General features: G+C 55.6%; 1 protein-coding gene across 1 annotated transcript; it reads left to right on the top strand.

The window, feature by feature from the left end:
* The first annotated feature begins 319 nt into the window (after positions 1-319).
* On the top strand, positions 320-22129 carry Peds1 (plasmanylethanolamine desaturase 1). The gene is made up of 6 exons (XM_075963140.1): positions 320-520; positions 7976-8095; positions 17934-18025; positions 19087-19231; positions 20212-20424; positions 21146-22129. Exons 1-6 carry the CDS (start codon positions 397-399, stop codon positions 21265-21267), a joined length of 816 nt encoding a protein of 271 aa, XP_075819255.1. The 5' UTR covers positions 320-396; the 3' UTR covers positions 21268-22129.
* The last annotated feature ends 570 nt before the right edge of the window (positions 22130-22699 follow it).

Genomic DNA, 22699 nt, shown 5'->3' with positions numbered 1-22699 from the left:
AACCGCGGCTGCCGTGCACACATCAGGCGCTTCGCGGCGCGCGCAGAAGTCAAGTCGCGGACCACTGCACGGGCGCCTACTCTCTGGCTCTGGCGCAGCACTCGAGCCCACGGGGCGCAGCGGGGACGCGCACACCCGTCCCCCTTTCCGTGCCCAGCTGCGTCCAGCTGCGACCCCGCCCCCGGGCGCCGCGGTTGGCTGCGGGCAGGAAACCTGCGATTGGCCCGGCGCGCCGAGGGCGCGGGTCCCGATTGGCTGTGACGCGCGGCCCCGCCGAGGCCCCGCCCCGGCCGCCGCGCCCAGTGCCGGCCGGTCATTGGGCGGCGTGATCTCGCCGCGGTTCCGCGGCCGCCGCCGCCGCAAGCAGAGCGCAGCGGGCGGGCCGGGCGACGGGCCATGGCGGGCGCCGAGGACGCGCCGGGCCGGCAGCCGGAGCTGGATGAGGACGAGTCGGCGGAGGGCCGGCGCTGGGGTGCACAGCACGCCGGTGCCCGGGAGCTGGCGGCGCTCTACTCTCCAGGTAGGACGGGCAGCGGGCCTGCGGGCTGATGGGTGCTCGGCGTGGGGCCCGCCCAGGATCGAACCCCAGGCGGTCCGAACGTCCAGACCCCATCCCATCGGATCCGAATTCCAGCTCATTTGAAGCCTCGAATTCGAACCCAAATCCATCCGGAGCCCACGGATTAGAACCTCAGCCTATTCAAGCCTCACAGTGACCTGAATCCTAACGCGTTCGAGCCCCCCCGGATCCGAACCCCAGCCCACCCGAATTCCGGAGATGCGAACTCCAGCCCATTTGGACTCCCTTGGATCCGAACCCCACGCCATCCGAACCCTGCCCCCATCCCAACCCCAGCTTCCACCTTCTGAGCGGAACTCCGGGGCTTCCAACTAGCAAAGAGCACCTCCAGGTCTAGGGACCCCATCCAGACCCCTTCTTACCCACAGCCGTGAGGCATTTGAGCTGCAGAAACACCCCTAGGTCGAGGAACAGCCTCATTGCCTCGGCACATTCGGAGTCATAGCCTCAGGGCACCTTGGGCAGGTTAGGAACCCCACCCTGACTTGAGTTGTGTCCCCAGGACCGGTTCCAAGGCTTCCGGTACTCAGGCAGCCTAGCTTCAGACAGCTCCTCATCCACAGGCCCTGCCCTTAGCCACCTAAACTCACACGACTTCCTAAGTCCCCCTCCGCTCCTCCCTCCACGCTGGTACTCTGCACCTTGTGCGTTTTAGCTGGGGTCCTGGGTTGCAAACTGACCCGCCCCCCAGTCTGGGATTATCAGCCCTCCAGTCCAGCCCCGAGGCCCCCCAATTTGGATCTTTGCAGAGTATGCCAGGAGCTCTTTCCCCCAATCCCTATCACGGTCCCTGCTTCAGTGGCTGCAGTGAACTTTTCCCTTCCCACTCCCAATGAGACTGTCAGCCCTCACATCTTTCTGGAAGATTTGGGGCAGTGACTGAGACCCTATTGACTCTGCATCTGGCTCTGTCCTCTCCCCCACCCACACACTAGCCCCTCTGGACTTTGTGGGATACCCCTGTTCCCCAGCCGTCCTCAGGCCAGGCTCCCACTCCGGTTTCTTTTCTCCTACCCCTGCTCTTACCCTAACAAGCTCTGGCTCCATCCCTTTCTCCAGCTCCCAGGGAGCCTCAGGAATTTCACCGCCTGGCTGGGTGTCTCCAGGGGTTGGGGAAATGCCTGTGCACTCCAGAGTCAGATGACAGCCTGAGGCCCCTCTGCCAAGGTGTCTCCAGGAGTCGGCTTTGTTGTCCTTGTTGTCCGACGTTCTGACCTGGGTGGGGCTGAAACTATTTACTCTGTTGGCTTCCTGCCCTGGTCTGCACGGGTTTGATGCTTTTTCAGCTATAAGTAGGGCCATTTGCTTTTCCTCTTTGGGTCCTAGGTCCCTAAGAGCTGTCCCAGCCTTGAGTTTCAGTCGCTTGTCTTGGGTGGGTCCTTGACCCATACCCAAACAGCCAGGGACCTGCTCTCCTTGAGGGCATCTGGTGGCGCTCACAGCCTTGGTTCCCTTCTCACACAGGCACAGGTGAAATTTCTCTTCTTTCTGTGTTACCCACTGTAATGACACCCTCTCTGTGGCACTAAGCCTTGTGTACAATAGGCGGTCCTTATGATTCACCTGGCCCTTTGCCCTTCTCTGAGCTTGGAGCAAGCCTTGTCTTGCTGGTCCCCAGGCCTCTAGCCTGAAGGATTCATAGTGCCTAGGGCTAGACTGTCCCCACAGCCTACTTCCTACTGGCCCCAATTGTTTCCTCTTGCTTTTTCCTGGGGTCACCTCTCACTCTTCCTTCTTGATTCTGGATCATTCCCTGGCTACTGCTCTCAGAAGAATAGCTTTATACAGAGATCCAGGCTTCAGACAGCGTCTGGGGGCCCCAAACCCTCAGTCAAGGCTTTCTCCCCAGACCTAGAGAAAGGGAAAGACTGGTCAAACTGGTTCCTCCAAGTTCCTCCCGAAAGTCTCCCTGTCTGTCTCAGTCCACTGAGCCCCGTGGCCTTAGAGAGGTGCCTTGACCCCTTTGGACCCGACCTGTAAAATGAGAGAGCAGGCTTGATGTGGCTTGAGCACCTGCTGATATGTTTGTCCGGGTCTCTGTTCTCAGCCCTGAAGGCACAGCAGCAGGCAAGACTTGGGTTGGCATTTTGGATGGGGACCCCATTCCCCTCATAAGGGGAATGGGGTCCCAAGTGCTGTGAAGCAGAAGCAGCAGGGATCACATTAGGGACAGGGTAGTACTCAGCCCATAACAGACCTCGCTGAAAGGACGGCCGAAGCGGGGAAAGGCAGGAGGGAAAGGACATTGAGCGTGTGTGAGGTCCAAAGAACAGCGCAGAGGCCTGAGGTGGGAGTGTGCCTGGGTCCCAGAACTGAGTTCTTGAGATTCCTGGGGCTGAAGGTGGTTTGTCATCTTTTGTCGCTGGGAGTGGTCAGTTCACAAAGATGGCATTTATTGGAGACTGGCTTGTGCAGGCGTTTTCCCCACATGCTCTCATGTCCTGAACCCCAGTCCTGTCTGGGGTTAGACTGCTCCCACTACAGTAGAAGGGCTGGCAAGGGTAGGCCGTGCCTCTTTGGCATCTGGCTTTTGGGGAACCTATGGCACCCCAGGACCACTTTGTCCGAGTCTGTGGAGAGACTTAGCACAGGATGGTAGCGCTGCCTGCCCCGTGTGAGCTACCCCGGCACCAGGACAGAGATGAAGTGGCTGCGTCTCTTGTTTCCTGGTTTTCTCCCTGGCTGCAGAAGTTAATTCCAGGACAGTAGTAGATCCTGTTTGGGGTGTTGGTGGCAGGCACCTGGCCTAGTGTGTGTGGGGATCCCCTGAGCAGTATGACCAGGGTGGATGGGGTAGAAGGGAGTGGTCAGGAGTTAGGCAGTAGTCACCACGGCGCCTTGAGGGCTCAGCGCGTGGGCTTTAATCCCATGCTGTGTTGCAGCCGCTAAAGGCTTGTGCAGAGCTCCACGCTCGCTTTGGATTTCCCAGCAGTGAGCCAAAAGTCAGAGGTTGAAAGGAGCCTGGTGAGCTTGGTGGAGCCTCCCTCCCACCTGCTTGGCCAAGGTGGCAGCTCTCAGGTGCCTGCTGCAACCTGCCATGTGTGCTACTTCACAAGTGCTCCAGCTGGGAGAATGGCAGGGCCTGAAGGGTGTGGGATCCAACTGTCAACCAGCTTGGACAGTTGTGAGTGCCCTTTGCCATGGAAGTGCTTAGGACCCCAAGATAGTGGCCTGTCCTGTGGTCCTGCAGTTGGACCTGGCTTCAGTCCAAAATGGGCCTGCCTGAAGCCATAGCATCAAGGCTTGGGGCCTCTGCGACATCGGCCAGGCCTGGTCCCACTGCGCTGGGCCGAGCTCTCTCTGTCCCCGCTCAGTCTGTCTGTCTCCCTCTGGGTCTTATCTTTCTATGTCCCTGGATTCTGCTTTCTCATCCCATTTGTCCCCTGTGTCTGGTCCTGTCCTCTCTGTCCTTCTTGTCTGCTCCTAGTGGTGCACAGGATCTCCTGATAATCAGAGGCCAGCGGAAGTGTAGGTTGTTTGGAGCAGGAAGGGGCAGGGGTGCTAAGCTTGCCCTGTGAAGTAGGTGTGCCCTCCTCTTCTCCCAGGCTTCATCCCTACCTCATATAGGCACGCAAGTCAGCAGGCGGGCACCCAGGCCAGTGGGCAGTCACTGTTGCGTCTTGGCCAAGATTCTCTGACCGTACCACTCTAGGCCAGGAACAGACTTTCGGTGGAGGTTGGAACACCTGAGTCCTGTGTAAAGCCCCCCTAGGGTCCCCTCAACTCCTTAGCCTATTGGTAAAATTGGCTATTTTATGGGCCTGCTGGACTGATGACCTAGGCTATGGCTTTAGACAATTATTTGGCCTCCCTGGCACTGGGAGGACTGTCCTGGCTTGCACAGGGATGGCGTGAGGTACCCATAGTTTGTTGACATGTCATACCTGCTTTTGTAGATCAGAACCGAGGTCTGTCTGCAGCCAAACCAAGGTCCAAAGGGAGATAAGTTAAGGGGAAGTACTCAGATTTCAGGACCATTCTGTCCAACAGGGTGAGAACTAAGCCAGCTCAGGAGCTGGGACAGCCCAGACCTAACAGTTTTCCAGGCCCACATCCAACTGTGTACCTCAGTTTCCTTGGCTGGGTCTCACTTAGGGTTCCACAGAGGCTAGCCAGACAGCTCTGAAAGCAACTGGGGGACCTGGAACCCATAACTGGAGTGACAACCCCGTGTTCTCAGGGATGACAAGAGCTAGGATATATGTGGTTTTAAGTTTAAATCACGTTTTTCAAAAATAAGAGAAAACCTGGCCAGAGGATCCTGATTGCAGCCACACATGGTTCCCATCAGTGGGCACCAACCCATCGGAATTATCGTCATTGTTTTAGTCTAATCCTTGATGTTCATGACGCTGCCCATCCTCCGTCCGTGGGCATCGGACAGTGTCGTTATCGTCATTGTTTTAGTCTAATCCTTGATGTCCATGACGCTGCCCATCCTCCGTCCGTGGGCATCGGACAGTGTCATTATCGTCATTGTTTTAGTCTAATCCTTGATGTCCATGACGCTGCCCATCCTCTGCCCGTGGGCATCGGACAGTGTCGTTATTGTCATTGTTTTAGTCTAATCCTTGATGTCCATGACGCTGCCCATCCTCTGCCCATGGGCATCGGACAGTGTCATTATCGTCATTGTTTTAGTCTAATCCTTGATGTCCATGACGCTGCCCATCCTCTGCCCATGGGCATCGGACAATGTCGTTATTATCGTCATTGTTTTAGTCTAATCCTTGATGTCCATGACGCTGCCTATCCTCCGTCCGTGGGCATCGGACAATGTCGTTATTATCGTCATTGTTTTAGTCTAATCCTTGATGTCCATGACGCTGCCCATCCTCCGTCCGTGGGCATCAGACAGTGTCGTCATTATCGTCATTGTTTTAGTCTAATCCTTGACTGTGACGCTGCCCATCCTCTGCCCGTGGGCATCGGACAGTGTCGTCATTATCGTCATTGTTTTAGTCTAATCCTTGACTGTGACGCTGCCCAGTTTTCATTCCTCAATCTTTACAGGAAACCAAGCAGGTTGGCAGGGAGAGTCACCTGCCCCTTGTCTCCTCCTGTGTCCTGTTCCCCCACCCCTGGGCTTCCTGCCCTGGGCCCTACCCACAAGCAGGAACCGGAAGAGGAAGGCAGGCCACGGCTCTACGCAGGGCTCAGAAATAGCATAGTTGAGAAGGACTGGAAGCCCCAGGCCTGGGTCTGTTCCTGTGATTTCTGGGGATCTTGCCCTTCCTTGTCCTTGGTGTCCTCTTCTGTATGTGGGCAAAGGGCATGTGACCCTTGAGTTCCCCTCCCCCAATGTCAGCCTTTTCTGGGGGCAGCTGCTTTAATTTAAGCTCTGGCTCCAGCAGTCAGAAGTAGCCAGCTGCTGCGTGGACACAGATGGAGCCTAATCTTTGCCTGTGTAGTGTTAAGCGTCAGACTTGAAGACATGGTCTACGGTTTGCGATTAGACTTTGCTTGTTCAACAAGCATTTATTGAACACCAACTGAGTGCTGGGGCCCTGGTGAGGGAACTTGAGGTAGCCTGAGTTCACATTCAGGTAGCCCTGGGGGCTGGGGGGGAGGTGTGTGGGGAATGTCAGGATCACAGAGCAAGGGGAGGCAAAGTATAGAGATTTCTAGACTGGTCTACAGAGGCAGAGGGGGAGGGGCAGCACACCCGGCTTGGACCTTCATTAACCCCGTACAGGAGTCTTCATCAGGACAGTGGTGTGGTAGAGAATAAGAGAAGAACACAGGGCAGGGGCTGGCATGCTGAGTGGCCTTGGGCTGCCTCCCCAACTTCCCTGCCCTTCCATCTTTTTCTTCACACGTTTGCTTCAGGGTGGGTTTCTGGATCCTGGTAATTGCTTGGTCAGTGCTAAGCACTGATGGTAAAAGCACCAACAGTGATCACACTGTCAGCATGAGGGTCTCCTCTCCAGCCTCTGGGACCAGCTGCCTGGGAAACAGGCTGAAGGCTTACCACTCAATGGTGTTTTTACTCCTTTGTCAAAAGAAAATAGTGTGGTTTATCTGAGGGAGTGCGTGGAGAGGCGGTCTCGGTGCCGTGGAGCCTTTCTTCTTTCCAGGTTGTCTTACATTTACTTAGTGTGTACGAGCATGTGTGCCACAGTGAGTGTGTTATGAAGGTCAGAGGACAGCTTGTGGAGTTGGTTCTCCCCGTCATTGTGTGGGTACCAGGGATTGAATTTAGGTCATCGGGCTTGGCAGCAAGTGCCTTTACCTACTGAGCCTTCTTGCCAGCTCCTCTTTATGTTTTTGTGTGATGCCAAACATGAGCCTAGGGCCTCAGACATCCTAGAGCTCGGCTCCTGAGCGACGCTTCTATCTCTCATGTCTTCTTCTCTTTTAAAGAACTTTTATACATCAGTAGGTAGTAGCACACACCTGAAATCCCAGCACTCAAGAGGCAGAGTCAGGCTGATCTTTGTGAGTTCAAGGCCAGCCTGGTCTACAGAGCAAGGTCCAGGACAGCCAGGACTACACAGAGAAACCCTGTCTCGAAAAACTGAAAATAAGATAAAATGCAAACTTTTGCACATATTTCCTTCTTATTTATTGTGTGCCGTGTAGTACATGCTGTGGTGGTCAGCGGATGACTTCCAGGGGTCAGTTCACTCCTGTCACGTGTGCCCGATCTCAGGTGACCATACTTGGTGGCAAGCTCCCCGGCCTCTCCTCTTAATGAACCCCATCATCAGGACATTGCTCTCTGCGGCCCCTGGGCATCACAGTGGCCATGAATGGGGCAAGCCTGGCTCATCCCCAGGCCATGGGTACTTCGGTGCTGTCCCGAGTTTTGACATCTCCACCAAAGCCCCAAGGAACGAAAAGCTTGTCTAAACTTGTGAGTCTCTGAACTGTGATTGCATTTAAAGTTCACACCCAGATCCTCCGTCACCTTCTGCAGCCTTCTCAGGTGGGAAGGGTCACGCTTCTGCCTGGCTGCCGCCATCCAGGTGCCAACCCTGGAACCCTGGGGCCTGATGTCCCCAACAAGCATTCTCTGACCCGTCCCCCTATTCTTCTTTGACCCTGAGGCTGATGACCTGTGTCTTGCTTCATGGAAGCTGGATGGGCTCTGAGCATCCGTGGATTGAGGGATCAGAGGCTGGCCATGGCCTCTACCTTCAGATAGTCACTGACCCGGAAACAGATGGTGCCGGGAAACTTCAGTTAAAATGCAAGATCGTTCACGTTCCTGCAGGGGTTTCCAGAAAACCCGGTCCTGTCTACAAAGAACTGGCATGGACCCTGTGCACAGTGTCCTGCTTTTGCAAAAGCCCTTTTTTTTGGACCGCAGTGGTGCTGTCTGTGAAATGGGTGGGTGGGAGTGTTTGGCACAGTGTGCTCCGTCACCTCCCTTGGTCCTTCCTCTCCCCACAGGCAAGCGTCTCCAGGAGTGGTGCTCTGTGATCCTCTGCTTCAGCCTCATCGCCCACAACTTGGTTCACCTCCTGCTGCTGGCCCGCTGGGAGCACACGCCCCTTGTCATCCTGGGTGTTGGTGAGTGCCAGGGGCCTTTGCGCGCGCGCACGTGTGTGATATGTGTGTGTGTGTGTGTGTGTGTGTATGCACCAAGTGCTCAGGGTGGCCTTGTATCAAGGACCCGCTATGGGAGTCTCCACCTGCTCTTCTGAGAGGCCATGATGGCCCTTCCATTTCACAGCCCCAGCCTCAACATTCCCCACCTGTATTGTCCAGCCACCCCGGCCATACACTCTCAACATCCCCCTCCCCCACTGTCCCCAGTTACCTCAGGACTCTTGTTTGTACAAGCTGCTCGCTGTGCCTGGAGCCCTTCTCTGGACCCCATACATTTAACCCCCAAGGTCTACTGAGAGGCCACATGCTTAGGCCCTCCGTGGTGGCCCCTCAAAAACAGCCCTGATTGAGTGCAGTGGTGCAGGCCTTTAATCCCAATATCTGGTAGGCTGGGGAAGAGCTCTGGAGATCCAGGCCAGCCAGGGTTACACAGTGAGACCCTGCTCAGGAATCAGAGTGTGTTTTCTTCTTCATCCACTGCTGCATCCCCGACCTCGGGCACAAGGTCTGGTACGGGACAGGTGCCCAGAATTCAGTGAGTGTGGAACGAGGCACTGTGTGCTAGAAGTGCCAGGTGTTCCCCTGGCCAGGTGTAGGGGCTGACATTCTCCCTCTTGATGAGAAACTGGAGGCTCAGAGGAGGGCCTGCAAAGATCTGTAATGTCCTTCCGCTGATGTCCGCATGGCTGCAGCGTCCAACTACATTCCTGGTTGCAGCTGACTCAGTGTCCTTCCTTTCCAGTCTTCTGCCCTCTGGCTCAGTGTGTGTCCTCTTCCTTTGCTGAACTCTGGGGCTGGCCAAGGGACCATGGTACCCTTGGTACTTCCTGGCCCTCCTTGTGGTTTTGATTCTATAATCTCACTGTAAGCATTCTGGTTTCCTTAGCCAGTAGTGTACAGGCCCGCTAATCAAGCCGTCACTCAGTCTGGGGCAGAGCTTAGCCCTCTCTGTGCTGGGGCGCTCAGGCCCCACCTGCAGGAGTCCCCTAACCCCGGAGTTGGGTGACTACAACCTTGGCTGGGCTGACTACTGCAGTTGTCATGAACTTTGAGGCTGTGACACTGTGGCCTCCTGGGATTGTAGGGAAGCCAGGAGGATTCAGCTGTGCTGAGAGGGCTACTGCCTGGGAAGAGGTCAGGAGGTGACATTGCTTGCTAAACCACTGACCAAGGCTACCTCGGCCACTGCTCGGGTTGACAGGAGATATTCTGTGAGCACCCGAGTTGGCCACTCCCCTGGTAACTGTTGCCACCATTCCTAGTAGTAATATTGTTAAGAGGATTCCAGCATTGGCCTCTGCCCGCTGGCCCTCACCTAGACTCTAGCCACACCCTGAGTGAGGGTGGGTGGACACCCTGTATGTAGTAGACCTGGCTGTGTATTGTCAGGCAGGTCGCAGCCTCCCTTTCCGTGCTTGGGACCTGGGTTCCACAACTCCTGGCCCCATCTTCACACCTAATGTGGCCAGTTCTCCTATTGCACTGGCTTCTGGGTCTGATAAGGGTGAGTAATCCCCTGATAGTGGTGTTTGCACAATCCTCAATCGATTTAAATAGCCGCCCTGATTTGTCTATTAACACGCGGGTAGCCGCCGAGGGCACTGTGCCAGCTTGTTCCTGTCTCTTCAGTGGTTCCCAATGCCCCAGGCAACCCTGGGAATCAGAACTCAAACTGAAAGGCTTAGTTGGTGAAGCCGGCCTTCTGCGGTGCAGTGCCTGAGAGCTGACAAGGTAAGGTCATGGTTGCTACTATAGCCTGAGGGAAGGAGAGGCAAGAGGACGCCTGTGTCTGAGGTAGAACAGCAAGCGCAAGGGTCCTGAGGCCTGTGTGAACCAAAGAGGCCCGGTGACAGGTCACTGAGGTAGATGGATGGCCTGGTGGTGCAGGACCTTGGGAGCCATGCTCTGGATGGTGGGTTTGTCTTGAGTGCTATGGGAAGTTGCCGGTAAATTTCCCATGGGGAGAGGATTTCTGATGCTGGGAGCCAAGAAGCAGATAGCGATGAGTTTCCCAAACTCAAAGGAGTTGTGCAGTTGAGTTATATGCACAGTCAGGCTGCTGTGCAGTGAGTGGTGAGGTCAGGGATGAATTCTAGGTTCAGCCTAAGACATGAGCGGGTGGCAGAGGAGAAACAAGAGTAGCCTGGGGGAGACCTTGGCTGGAGAGTGGGAGTGGGCGCAGGGTAGAGCGAGGGGCGTGGGAGAACTGAGAGGCGGCTGGCGCGGAGAAGGCCACCACCAGAGGCGGCAGTGCACCAGCAGAGGGACACTGGTGGCTGTGACAAGGACAGTGGGAGGTGACTGAAGGATGAGCTGCCATTTCCCTGGGGAGAGCACAGCATGCTGGGAGCTGCCGTGGTGGAGAAGGGCACACATCAGCACTGAGGTCAGGAGGTCACGCTGCTGAGCCTTCTGGATTTAACTGAGCCTAGGTGATGTAGACGTTCAGGGTCTGTCTGCCTAGTCTGTGGGTCTCACATCCACCCAGCCTTCACGCTGTCGCTGGATAAAGCCATCCGTGTGCCCTTCCCAGTGTCTCCAGGGAAGGGTGGTGACCAGGCCAAAGCTGCTCCCTGGGCGAGCGAGCCGCCAGCCACCACCAGGGTGGGAACAAAGAGACTTCTGTATGCCTGTGTTTGCCACCCTGCCCCCATTAAAGGAGCCTCATGGGCAACTGAGTGGCCTGGAGTGGGTGTCCTAGAAATAGCCACCGGGCCCCAGGAATTGAGAGCTATTTCCTCCCTCACAGGGTGGGAAGGGATACTCTTACCCGGATGGTTCCTGACACCAGTCCAGAGCGTATCCCCTCATCCGACAGATGAAAACACAGCTCACACAGGAAGGAAGGCTCAGGCTACCGTGAGCTTGTGGCGGAGCCCAGCGCTCTGCACCTTGCACCTGTTTGGCTAGCTTGGGTAAGGGACATGAGTCCTGTGTGACTCCCATTTCCCAGACCTGGTTGTGAGGTTAAGTGTGGGCCTCTTGCCCCCTCCACGGGTGACCTTGGACAGTCCATCCCTGCCAGCTTCAGCCCCTGTCATCTTCTGGCAGGTCAGGTGTGATGGCTCCTATCACTGGACATGAAGGGAGAGTATCCTATTTTACTAGATGGTTTTCTTTGCTTTTGAGACAGGGTCACGTAGCCCTGTCTCCCTGCTTTCCCTTCAGAATTCTGGCATTAATTGGTGACTGCTTCTATGGCATTGGGATCAACCCGTGGGAATCCAGGGCTTCTTGCGTGTGAGATAAATAGGCTGCCAGCTGAGCTACAGCCCGGCAGTCAGTTAGATTTGCAGGAATATGGTAGAAGGAAGCACTTGTGCCCATTAGCGCCCAGGGGGCCTGCTTTGTCCCTATACTCTACCCGTGATCGTGTGCCTTTAGTTTCTTAGCCAGTGTCCCTTTCCTGTCCTAGGGTCCCATCTAAGGATACCAAAGTCTGGTTTCTTGTCACAGCCCTAATTTAGGACCACTGTGCTGTGGTAGTTTCTTAGCCGTAACCCAGCCTGGCTTTGAAGTCACTGTGTAGCCCAGGCTGGATTCGAACTCCTGGTCCTCCAGCCTGAGCCTCCTGCATGCTAGGGTTCCAGAGGTGTACCACTATACCTAGCCTCTTGCTTTACTTTTAGCTGGGTGGAACTTGGAACTCGGCCTTTGAACATGCTGGGCAAGAGGCCTGCCTTCCCCTGACTCTGTACCAACGATCTTGGCTGATTCAGAGTGACCTAGGGTGACTCAGAGTGACGCAGGGCTCTCGTGGGTCATTTTAGCATCGGCAGAATAGGTCAGCGTGGCTCGCCACTGTGAGGTTACTTTGTCCTGCTCAAGGGGATACCTTCTGGGTTATTCCCATGTCACTCCTTCCCCTTTCGGGTCGGCAGTCTCACAGCCCAGACTCAAGTTCAGGTGAGGCCCACACAATGCACATTGCCTTGACAGAGCTGGTTATGAGAGACACCTCCAAAGACCACCCTGTCCTGACTTTCTCCTCACTGCTGCCTCACGTTCTGGTCACAGAGGATTAACTGCCAAGGACAGTTAAGGGGAAGGAGCTTAGCCACGGGGGCCTGGCCTTGGCCCACAGGGATTAATGGAGGGGAACGTGGAAGTCTGTGGTGTGCCCTGGTTTAAACTCAGAAGTGTCAGCCACAAAAAAGAAAGGCAAGGGGGGCAAAAGTCATTTTTTGAGATGTCATGCTTAATTTTAATCCCAGCACTTGGGAGGCAGAGAGAGGAGGATTTCTGAGTTTGAACCTAGCTTGGTCTACATAACAAGTTCTAGACTAGCCAAGTAGTGAGACCCTGTCTCAAAAAAAAGAAAAGAAAGTGTCGAGCGTGGCGCAGGCCTTTAATTCCAGCTCTCAGGAGGCAGAGGCAGGCAGATCTCTGTGAGTTCGAGGACAGCCAGGGCTACACAGAGAAATCCTGTCTTGAAAAACTTTAAACAAAGAAAGAGGGATGGCGTGGCTGTTAAAGGCTAGGCTCACAACCAAAAATATAAGAAGAAAAGTGTCAGGCCGGGCAGTAGTGGCGCAGGCCTTTAATCCCAGCAGTTGGGAAGCAGAGGCAGGCAGATCTCTGTGAGTTCGAGACCAGCCTGGTCTACAAGAGCTAGTTCCAGGACAGGCTCCAAGCTACAGAGAAACCCTGTCTCAAAAAACAAAGGAAAAAGAAAAGAAAAGAAAGTGTCAGTCTAGAAGCTGGATAGATGGCTCAGTGGATAAAGTGAGTGCTTGTGTACAAGTGTGAGGATCAGAATTCAAATCCCAGCACCCATATTAAAAATCTCCAAGAGGGTGTACCAGCCTGCCAATATTCTCAGCCCTTATGAAGTGGAAGTGGGATCCCCAGAGCAAGATGGCTTTGTACTCAGCCAGAGGTCCCACCCTAGTAAGTAGAGAGCCATGTAGGACTCCCGGGGCCAGTGCCTGTCTGGATGTGATTACCCAGCTGTCATCCTCAAAAGCACAATGTCCCTGCCATCTTCACCTAAAGGAATGAGGGACTCTTTGAGCACACAGTCTTCTCCATGAATGAGCATGCAGCTAGGGCTCAGTAGTAGTCCAGGGAAGGGCTCGGCGTTCACCCAGAGGAGGGGACAGTACTCAGCAGCAAAAAAGGGAAATGGTCAGTGCATGTGACACACGAATGACTCCAGAAGAGCTATCCCAGCGAAGCAAGTAAAACCCGAAATACTTGCAAACAAGCTGCTGCGGGAATACCCTACCCCCCACCCTGTGCACTGACACACACACTGCTGCAGGATACCATACCCCCCACCCCCCACACCCATGCGCTGACACACACACTGCTGCGGGAATACCCTACCCCCCACCCCCCACCCCGTGCGCTGACACACACACTGCTGCGGGATACCATACTCCCACCCCGTGCGCTGACACACACACTGCTGCAGGATACCATACTCCCACGCCCCACCCCCATGCGCTGACACACACACTGCTGCAGGATACCATACCCCCCACCCCCCACCCCGTGCGCTGACACACACACTGCTGCAGGATACCATACTCCCACCCCGTGCGCTGACACACACTGCTGCAGGATACCATACTCCCACCCCGTGCGCTGACACACACTGCTGCAGGATACCATACTCCCACCCCGTGCGCTGACACACACACTGCTGCAGGATACCATACTCCCACCCCGTGCGCTGACACACACTGCTGCAGGATACCATACTCCCACCCCGTGCGCTGACACACACACTGCTGCAGGATACCATACTCCCACCCCGTGCACTGACACACACTGCTGCAGGATACCATACCCCCCACCCCGTGCACTGACACACACTGCTGCAGGATACCATACCCCCCACCCTGTGCGCTGACACACACTGCTGCAGGATACCATACCCCCCACCCCGTGCGCTGACACACACTGCTGCAGGATACCCCACCCCCCACCCCGTGCGCTGACACACACACTGCTGCGGGATACCATACCCCCCACCCCCCACCCCCATGCGCTGACACACACATTGCTGCAGGATACCATACCCCCCACCCCCCACCCCCATGCGCTGACACACACATTGCTGCAGGATACCATACCCCCCACCCCCCACCCCCATGCGCTGACACACACTGCTGCGGGATACCATACTCCCACCCCCATGCGCTGACACACACTGCTGCGGGATACCATACCCCCCACCCCGTGCACTGACACACACACTGCTGCGGGATACCATACCCCCCACCCCGTGCGCTGACACACACACTGCTGCAGGATACCATACCCCCACCCTGTGCGCTGACACACACACTGCTGCAGGATACCATACCCCCCACCCCGTGCACTGACACACACACTGCTGCAGGATACCATACCCCCCACCCTGTGCGCTGACACACACACTGCTGCGGGATACCATACCCCCCACCCCGTGCACTGACACACACACTGCTGCGGGATACCATACCCCCCACCCCGTGCACTGACACACACACTGCTGCAGGATACCATACCCCCCACCCCGTGCACTGACACACACACTGCTGCAGGATACCCTACCCCCCACCCCGTGCACTGACACACACACTGCTGCGGGATACCATACCCCCCACCCCGTGCGCTGACACACACACTGCTGCGGGATACCCTACCCCCCACCCCCGTGCGCTGACACACACACTGCTGCGGGATACCATACCCCCCACCCCGTGCACTGACACACACACTGCTGCAGGATACCATACCCCCCACCCCGTGCACTGACACACACACTGCTGCAGGATACCATACCCCCCACCCCGTGCGCTGACACACACACTGCTGCGGGATACCCTACCCCCCACCCCCGTGCGCTGACACACACACTGCTGCAGGATACCATACCCCCCACCCCGTGCGCTGACACACACACTGCTGCAGGATACCATACCCCCCACCCCCCACCCCCGTGCGCTGACACACACACTGCTGCGGGATACCATACCCCCCACCCCCCACCCCGTGCGCTGACACACACACTGCTGCAGGATACCCTACCCCCCACCCCGTGCACTGACACACACTGCTGCGGGATACCATACTCCCACCCCGTGCGCTGACACACACATTGCTGCGGGATACCATACCCCCCACCCCCCACCCTGTGCGCTGACACACACTGCTGCAGGATACCATACCCCCCACCCCCCACCCTGTGCACTGACACACACACTGCTGCAGGATACCATACCCCCCACCCCCCACCCTGTGCACTGACACACACACTGCTGCGGGATACCATACCCCCCCACCCCCCACCCCCTGCACTGACACACACATTGCTGCGGGATACCATACCCCCCACCCCCCACCCTGTGCGCTGACACACACTGCTGCAGGATACCCTACCCCCCACCCCGTGCGCTGACACACACACTGCTGCGGGATACCATACCCCCCACCCCCCACCCTGTGCACTGACACACACACTGCTGCGGGATACCCTACCCCCCACCCCCCACCCTGTGCACTGACACACACACTGCTGCGGGATACCATACCCCCCACCCCGTGCACTGACACACACACTGCTGCGGGATACCATACCCCCCACCCCCGTGCGCTGACACACACACTGCTGCAGGATACCATACCCCCCACCCCGTGCGCTGACACACACACTGCTGCGGGATACCCTACCCCCCACCCCCCACCCTGTGCACTGACACACACACTGCTGCGGGATACCATACCCCCCACCCCCGTGCGCTGACACACATTGCTGTGACTGCCCTGTGATGCTGACAGAGTTGAGCCATGGCAACAGAGACTGTAGTCGCAGGACTGCCAGCCTTCGTGCCTACCCCTTAGACTCCTCATAGGGCAGAGTCCACGTGGGGACCTGTGTGGTCAGAGGTGCATCCCCGTGAGGAGGCCTTGAACCACATAGGCCTGCACTGCAGTGTGTGCAGAGTGGTGCAGTTACAACCAGATGTGAGCCACAGCTGGGGGAGGGGTTGTTGCATCCGCACTCTGATCCCCACATCCAGGACAAGAAGCCTGTGCTCTGGCTCCCTGCCACGCCACACCCACAAGCGGCCAGTGTTCCCCATGCCCGTTTGTCCTGCCCGCAGTGTTTACATCTTTCACTGACTAAATGACACTGGGACAGGCCTCTGGAGAGACTCCACAGTTGCTCTCACGAAGCAAGTAAGGATGCTGAGCCCAAAGGAGGCAAGAGGCACAGCAAAGTGTTAGAGGTAGGACCCCCAGCGTTCCCTTGCTCGGAGGTAATTTATCTATACCATTTGTAGTGGTTTGAATAAAAATGGCCCCAATAGGTCCATAAGGAGTGACTCTATTAGTAGGTGTGGCCTTGTGGAGTAGGTGTGGCTTTGCTGGAGGAGGTGTGTCACTAGGGGGTGGGTTTTGGTGTCTCAAATGCTCAGCTATGCTACGCCCAGTGTGGCAGTCTCTTCCTCTTCCTGTGGATCCAGATGTAGAAGGCTCATCTACCTCTCCAGCCCCAAGTCCAGCACCTGCATGCTACCTTGCTTCCTACCATGATGGTAACGGACTAAGCTCTGGACTGTGAGCCAGCCCCAGTGAAATGCTTTCCTATAGAAGAGTTGCCGTGGTCACGGTGTCTCTTCACAGCCATAGAAAACCTTAACTAGACTGGAGTATTGCTGTGATAGGCTAGACTGTGTTTTTGTTTGGAGGAATGTGGACTTTGGGACTTTCGGTTAGGAAAGCAGAGGAATGCTCTAAGTGCTGCTTCATAGGCTGTGCTAGTAGGAGCATGGAAGACAGATGCTGAAGAGGATTTGAACTGGGGGGACCTGGCTCAAAGGTTTTAGAGAGAAGAATATTTGTATGTTGCCTAGAGACCATTCTTGGGACATTTTAATGAAGAATGTGGCTGCCTTTTGCCATTATCCGAAAAGTCTGCCTTAGGCTAAAGTGAAGAGTTTTGGATTAATTGCATTGGCAGAGGAAATCTCAAAATAGACTCTGTGGTGAGGTTATTAGTGGTAACTCTAGTGAGGATTTATAATGAAACAAAAGGAACAAGATAAGCTAGGAGAAAGGGACCTCAGAAGGTGGAATAGAGCTAAGTCCTGTGTTCAAGTAGTTAAAAGTTAAACAGATTAAAGAAAAACCTGCTGTTAAATGGAAGAAAGTGAACCCAGGGTAAGACCCCACCCAGCTAAGCTTCCTCTTGTGAAAGGAACTAAAGAAAAGTTTAGGGCTGGGTGAGGTGGTAGCCAACTTCTGTCTCAGGACTCTGGCAGCTTGAAGCCAGTCTGGTCTACAAAGCAAGTTCAAGGAAAACAGAAAGCTGGTGAAGATGTGATTGAACAAGGGAACAAAGGAAAAATCCCGAAGGATTGAATCCGTTACAGATAAAAGCTAGGTCGAGGAGGTGGGACGGACACTTGTTTGCCGATGTAGTCCAGGCTAGCCTCAAACTCTGGATCCTCCTGCCTCAGCCTCCTGAGTGCTGGGATTCTAGGCAGCTCAGCTGGTGTCCTCACTAATACAAGGCCAGGAAGGCAGCTCTGCAGCCTCACCACAACAGAGTGGGCTTTGCTGTGTGGGCTACGTGGGTGGAGCTAAGGACCCACCTCTCCTACAGAAATGCAGCTGCTCTCTGCAGACCAGGGTGGAAATGTTACCTTGAGCCTCTGTCCGCTGGAAAGGAGCGCGAATGCTTCCCTCCCATATAAATGAATGAGTGAGCCAGCGACCGAGTGAGTGGAAGAACGGCCTTGGATGGGGGGTCCAGGATGTCTCCACAGGTCCCTGCCCTGGCTCACACTCTTGTTGTCCACAGTTGCAGGAGCTCTCGTTGCTGACTTCCTGTCCGGCCTGGTACATTGGGGTGCCGATACATGGGGCTCTGTGGATCTGCCCATTGTGGGGAAGGTACGTATGCCAGGCAGTGTGTCTGTGAGTTAATCCCCTTTCCTCTCAGACTGGTCTGAGGATCCCTGTGCTTGGTGGCAGTATACAGGTCAGATGGGTGGGTCAGAGTGTGTCAGGGAGTCTGCCCTGAGCCACGATCTGGCTTATTCTCCTATGTTCAGACTTTTTAAATAATTTATTTCTTCTTATTTTATGTACATTGGTGTTTGGCCTGCATGTATACCTACCTATGTGAGGGTGTCAGAGCGTGGAGTCACAGACAGTTGTGAGCTGCCATGTGGGTGCTGGGAATTGAACCCGGGTCCTCTGGAAGGAGTAGTCAGTGTTCTTAACCACTGAGCCATCTCTCCAAACCCCTGTGTTCAGACTTTAAGCTGTCACTCTGGCTACCTGGGTTATGGCCAAAAAAAGGGGGGGGGGGGTTCTTACTCACTTCGGTGCCAAATTAAAGCCCCGCTGAGCCAGGGCGGCCACCTTTTCAGATGGGGTTTTCCCCATCTCTGGCTTCTGCTTTCCCCTGCTGAGCTGAGGCCTCCTCTACTGGCTGCCTAGAGAATTCTTTACCCAAGTGGCAGCCAAACTCCCAGAACTTGATCCCATTGGTCCCTCTGGCACCACCCTGCCCACCCTGCAGCCAATCGCTGCTGGGGAGAGGGATGCACTCTGGTGAGCTTTTGCCTGGGTCTGCTCACTCCAGGCAGGCTCCATTTAGCAGCGTCTGAGAGACAGAAGGCTGCTTCCAGAGGCAGGGGCTCAAGCGCCAGGTTGACGGGGTCCACTTTGTTTATGTGGGGCCTCTCCCCCTGCTTCAGGGAGGATGTTGTCTCCAAGGCCCTCACTGTGTGTGGGGGGGGACAGGGGCCCAGAAGGATTGGGGAAGGTCCCCACCAGTGTTGCCATCTTGCTCGACAGCCTGCCAGACCTTGGTCCGGGCAGGGTCTGCGTCCTTAAGAGGCTCTGGGGTGGGCGGCAGAGCAGAGCCCAGCAGCGAGTTGGAGTCTGCAGGGCACCAGCTGCCTTTGACTGACTAGGAGACAACACCTATACCCTCTCCACCCCAGGCCTTCATCAGGCCGTTCCGGGAGCACCACATTGACCCCACAGCCATCACGAGGCATGATTTCATCGAGACCAATGGTGACAACTGCCTGGTGACGCTTCTGCCGCTGATGAACATGGCCTACAAGTTCCGAACCCAGAGCCCAGGTGAGACCTGCAGCTGGGCTTCCTCAGAGGAAGTATCAGGGACAGAGGCTCCTAGAGCCTCCAGGGCATGTGTGGGCCATTCGTGTCATTTATAGTAGTCTCCGTTAGTAGGGTGCATTTAGCATAAGACCCAATTCCCAGCTTCTCAGAGCACTCTCTGGTAATGTGGCCCCCCAGTGACCTCCTTCCCACCTCCACGGAGCTGTTCGTTTGGTACACTCCCCGTGAGTCGCTGCAAGCTCACCCCTTGTTCTGTGGAATTATTAAAGGGAAGTTTGCACTGTGAGACCTGGGGTGGAACCTAGTAGCTGAGAGTTAGTCTGCCATGCCCAGATGCCAGGTTTAATCCTGGCACTGAAAAGCCAAAAGTAGGGACTGGGAGTTGAGGCCAAGCGATGCCCATTTCTAAAGGAATCCCAAAGCTGGCCAGCTCAGTACTGGGCATTGGGAGAGGTAAGGCCGCATCTGTCTGATAGCTGCTAGCACCTCCCTTTGAGGGTCTGCCCACGGGACCCCCGCCCCAACCCGACAGTCTCCCAGCAGCCCCTTCTCCAGAGACCCACCTCCTGCCTCCCCCATCCCACGAGCCAGAAGCCAGCAAGGGAAGGCCTTCGGCTTTGCTTCTTTCCAAAGTGAACTCAGGAGCTGTGGACACCCTAGAAGCCCACAGGGCCCAAAAGAGGCACAATCACTGTTGTCCCAGACTTACCCCGAGTCCCTGGCTAAGATGTCTTTCCTCAAGAGATGTCCTCAGGTCCTACATCGGGGAACCTGACCCAGAGCCCTGCCCCAAGCTCAGGCAGCCCACGGTGTCAGCAGAAATCAGACCGGCCCACACTCTTAGCCAGTCCCTGTGCTGCCTCCAAAGCTGAAAGACTTCACACTAGAGGCTGAGAGGGGTCTGGGTGCCACCTGGCACAGGAGCTGGCTGGCCCTTGGGGCAGCTGCATAGGTCCCATACCCGTGCCCTTACCCTGCAGAGACCCTGGAGCAGCTGTACCCCTGGGAATGCTTCGTCTTCTGCCTGATCATCTTTGGCACCTTCACCAACCAGATCCACAAATGGTCACACACGTATTTGGGACTGCCCTGCTGGGTCACCGTCCTGCAGGACTGGCACGTCATTCTGCCACGGAAACACCATCGCATCCACCACGTGGCGCCCCACGAGACATACTTCTGTATCACCACAGGTGCGTGGTACCATCCCCAGAGTCAGGAGGGTGGGGGCATGTAGCCCTGGCCTAACCCGTGTTCTCAGCATGCACATTTATTGAGCACCTGCTGTGTCCCAGGTGCTCTTCTAGGTGCTGAGGACAGGGCCATAAGCACACCAGAGCCCCTTCCCTACTTCAGGCTATGGTGACTCCAGATACTCACCCAGCCCGCAGACAATTGACTTGGGACCTAGTTACTTCCCTGGGCTTAGGATCTAGCAGCCCTGCCTTTGCAAGTGCTGGGTGGAATGGCACACACCTTTAACCCCAGCACAGAGGCAGGCGGAACTCGGATTTTGAGGCCATCCTGGTCTACATAGTGAGTTCCAGATCATCCAGGGCTATACAAAGAAACCCTATCTTGAAAGAAAAAAAAAACCCAACCAGCGAGCCGGGCAGTGGTGGCGCACGCCTTTAATCCCAGCACTCGGGAGGCAGAGGCAGGCGGATCTCTGTGAGTTCGAGACCAGCCTGGTCTACAAGAGCTAGTTCCAGGGCAGGCTCCAAAACCACAGAGAAACCCTGTCTCGAAAAACCAAAAAAAAAAAAAAAAAAAAAAAAACAGCGGTTGAGGGAGGACCCTAAGCTCCTATTATGGGGTGTCCCTGTGCCCCACCTTCTTCAGCTTGTCTCCTAAGGACCCCACCCCAGGCAAGCTGGCTCTCTTCACATAACCCCCTGACTGTGTCTGCCGCAGGCTGGCTCAACTACCCCCTAGAGATGATAGGCTTCTGGCGTCGCTTGGAGGACCTCATCCAGGGTCTGACGGGTGAGAAGCCGCGGGCAGACGACATGAAGTGGGCCCAGAAGATCAAGTAGCATGTCCAGCTGCCTGGTCGCCAACCTTCCCCAGCCTGAACTGAAGCCATCTGCCAAATTCCAGCCTCTTTGAGCTGCCCTTCCAGTGAAGAGGAGTCCCCTGGGCTGGGCCCAGGCACCCCTAGCCCACCCCCAGTGACACAGAATACTTGAGCCACCGAGTTTTCATTTCCTCGTCTTTTCTTTCCTTGGTCCTTCCTGGGCCATTGAGCTGCTCCAGGGCCAAGCCTGACTGCAGAAGGGGAACCCCATCCTGCTGGCCAGCCCCGCCCTGCATACCTGCCCTGCACGCCTGCCCCCTGCCGTGGCCCTCACCGGTATGGGGGTCAACTGACTCACTTGGTCTGTCCCCAGTGATCCAGAGAGCCCCCAGGACATTTAAATGTCCCTGCATCATGGTCCTCCCTCAGCCTTGCAAACCGACTCCAGAGGCCTAGGTGGGCAGACCACCACAGCTGCCACCCAAAGGAGGCAGAGCTGGGCAGTTGTCAGAGGGCAGCTGGCAGGGAGAGGCCAGAATCCCCTGCACCCGTACGGGTGCCCCCTCCACCCCCCCCAGTTCTTCTGTCCACGTTTCCACCCACATCTGAGGTCTTCAGTATGAAGACATCTTCACGGGGCACAGCTCTTGTGAAGGGCTTGGTCATTTGGGGAGGGGACACTGTCCCTTGTGGCCAGTGTGTCAGAGGAGGAAGGAAGATTAGGGCTTTTTTATTTTTGGGTTTGTTTTTTTTTTAAAGGTGCTTGCTTGTCAATGTAAATAATAGAACGCCTTAATACCTTTCTGTAACATGGAGTAATATTTTAATGTCATGTTTTGGATGTATATAATATATTTATAACAAAGGAAGAGTCTCCTTAACCCTGGCTGCCTTGTGATGTTTCCAGATGGCTGCATAGAGGGGCTTAGCTCTGACACAGTGACGTTTGGTTTTCTATGTTTTCTGTGTTTTGCCTGCATGTGTGTATGTGTACCACATGTGTGCCTCGTGCCCACAGAGATCACAAGAGGGCATTGGATTCCTGGAACTTGCGTTACTGATAATTGAACTGAACCAGTTCCTCTTAATGCTCTTAACCGTGGAGCCATCCCTCCAGTCCTGAATCTTTGTGTTTTGAGGTAATGTGTCATATACTCAGGGTGACCTCACACTTCTTATACAACCAAGGTGGCCTTGAATTCCTGATCCCCCTACCCTCACCTCACAAGTGCTGGGGCTACAGGTGTGTGCCACCATGCACAAGGCAATGACCTTTTACCAAGGCCTTGCTAGAGCAGTGCTGGCTGGCCCGTCCCAGACTCCTTTAGGGGTCATTACCACCCGATGTGTGTCTTGACTCTGGCCAGGACCCAGACCAGCAAGGATTGGGCCTTCATGGTGGGAACTGACCTAGAAAAAGAGGCAGTAAATGCAAAGGAACACAGTAAAGT

Source organism: Microtus pennsylvanicus, chromosome 2 (genome assembly GCF_037038515.1).
Source record: "Microtus pennsylvanicus isolate mMicPen1 chromosome 2, mMicPen1.hap1, whole genome shotgun sequence".
NCBI classification, from domain to species: Eukaryota; Metazoa; Chordata; class Mammalia; order Rodentia; family Cricetidae; genus Microtus; species Microtus pennsylvanicus.
Note: the sequence above shows the minus strand (reverse complement) of the source record. Positions and strands in the feature narration are given on the sequence as shown.

What these genes read in the sequence shown, in the direction of transcription:
- Peds1 (XM_075963140.1), top strand. Translation starts at nt 397, where the DNA reads ATGGCGGGCGCCGAGGACGCGCCGGGCCGGCAGCCGGAGCTGGATGAG. An exon ending in GGCGGCGCTCTACTCTCCAG is followed by an intron (nt 521 to 7,975) that starts GTAGGACGGGCA and finishes CTCTCCCCACAG; the next exon opens with GCAAGCGTCTCCAGGAGTGG. An exon ending in CCTTGTCATCCTGGGTGTTG is followed by an intron (nt 8,096 to 17,933) that starts GTGAGTGCCAGG and finishes TGTTGTCCACAG; the next exon opens with TTGCAGGAGCTCTCGTTGCT.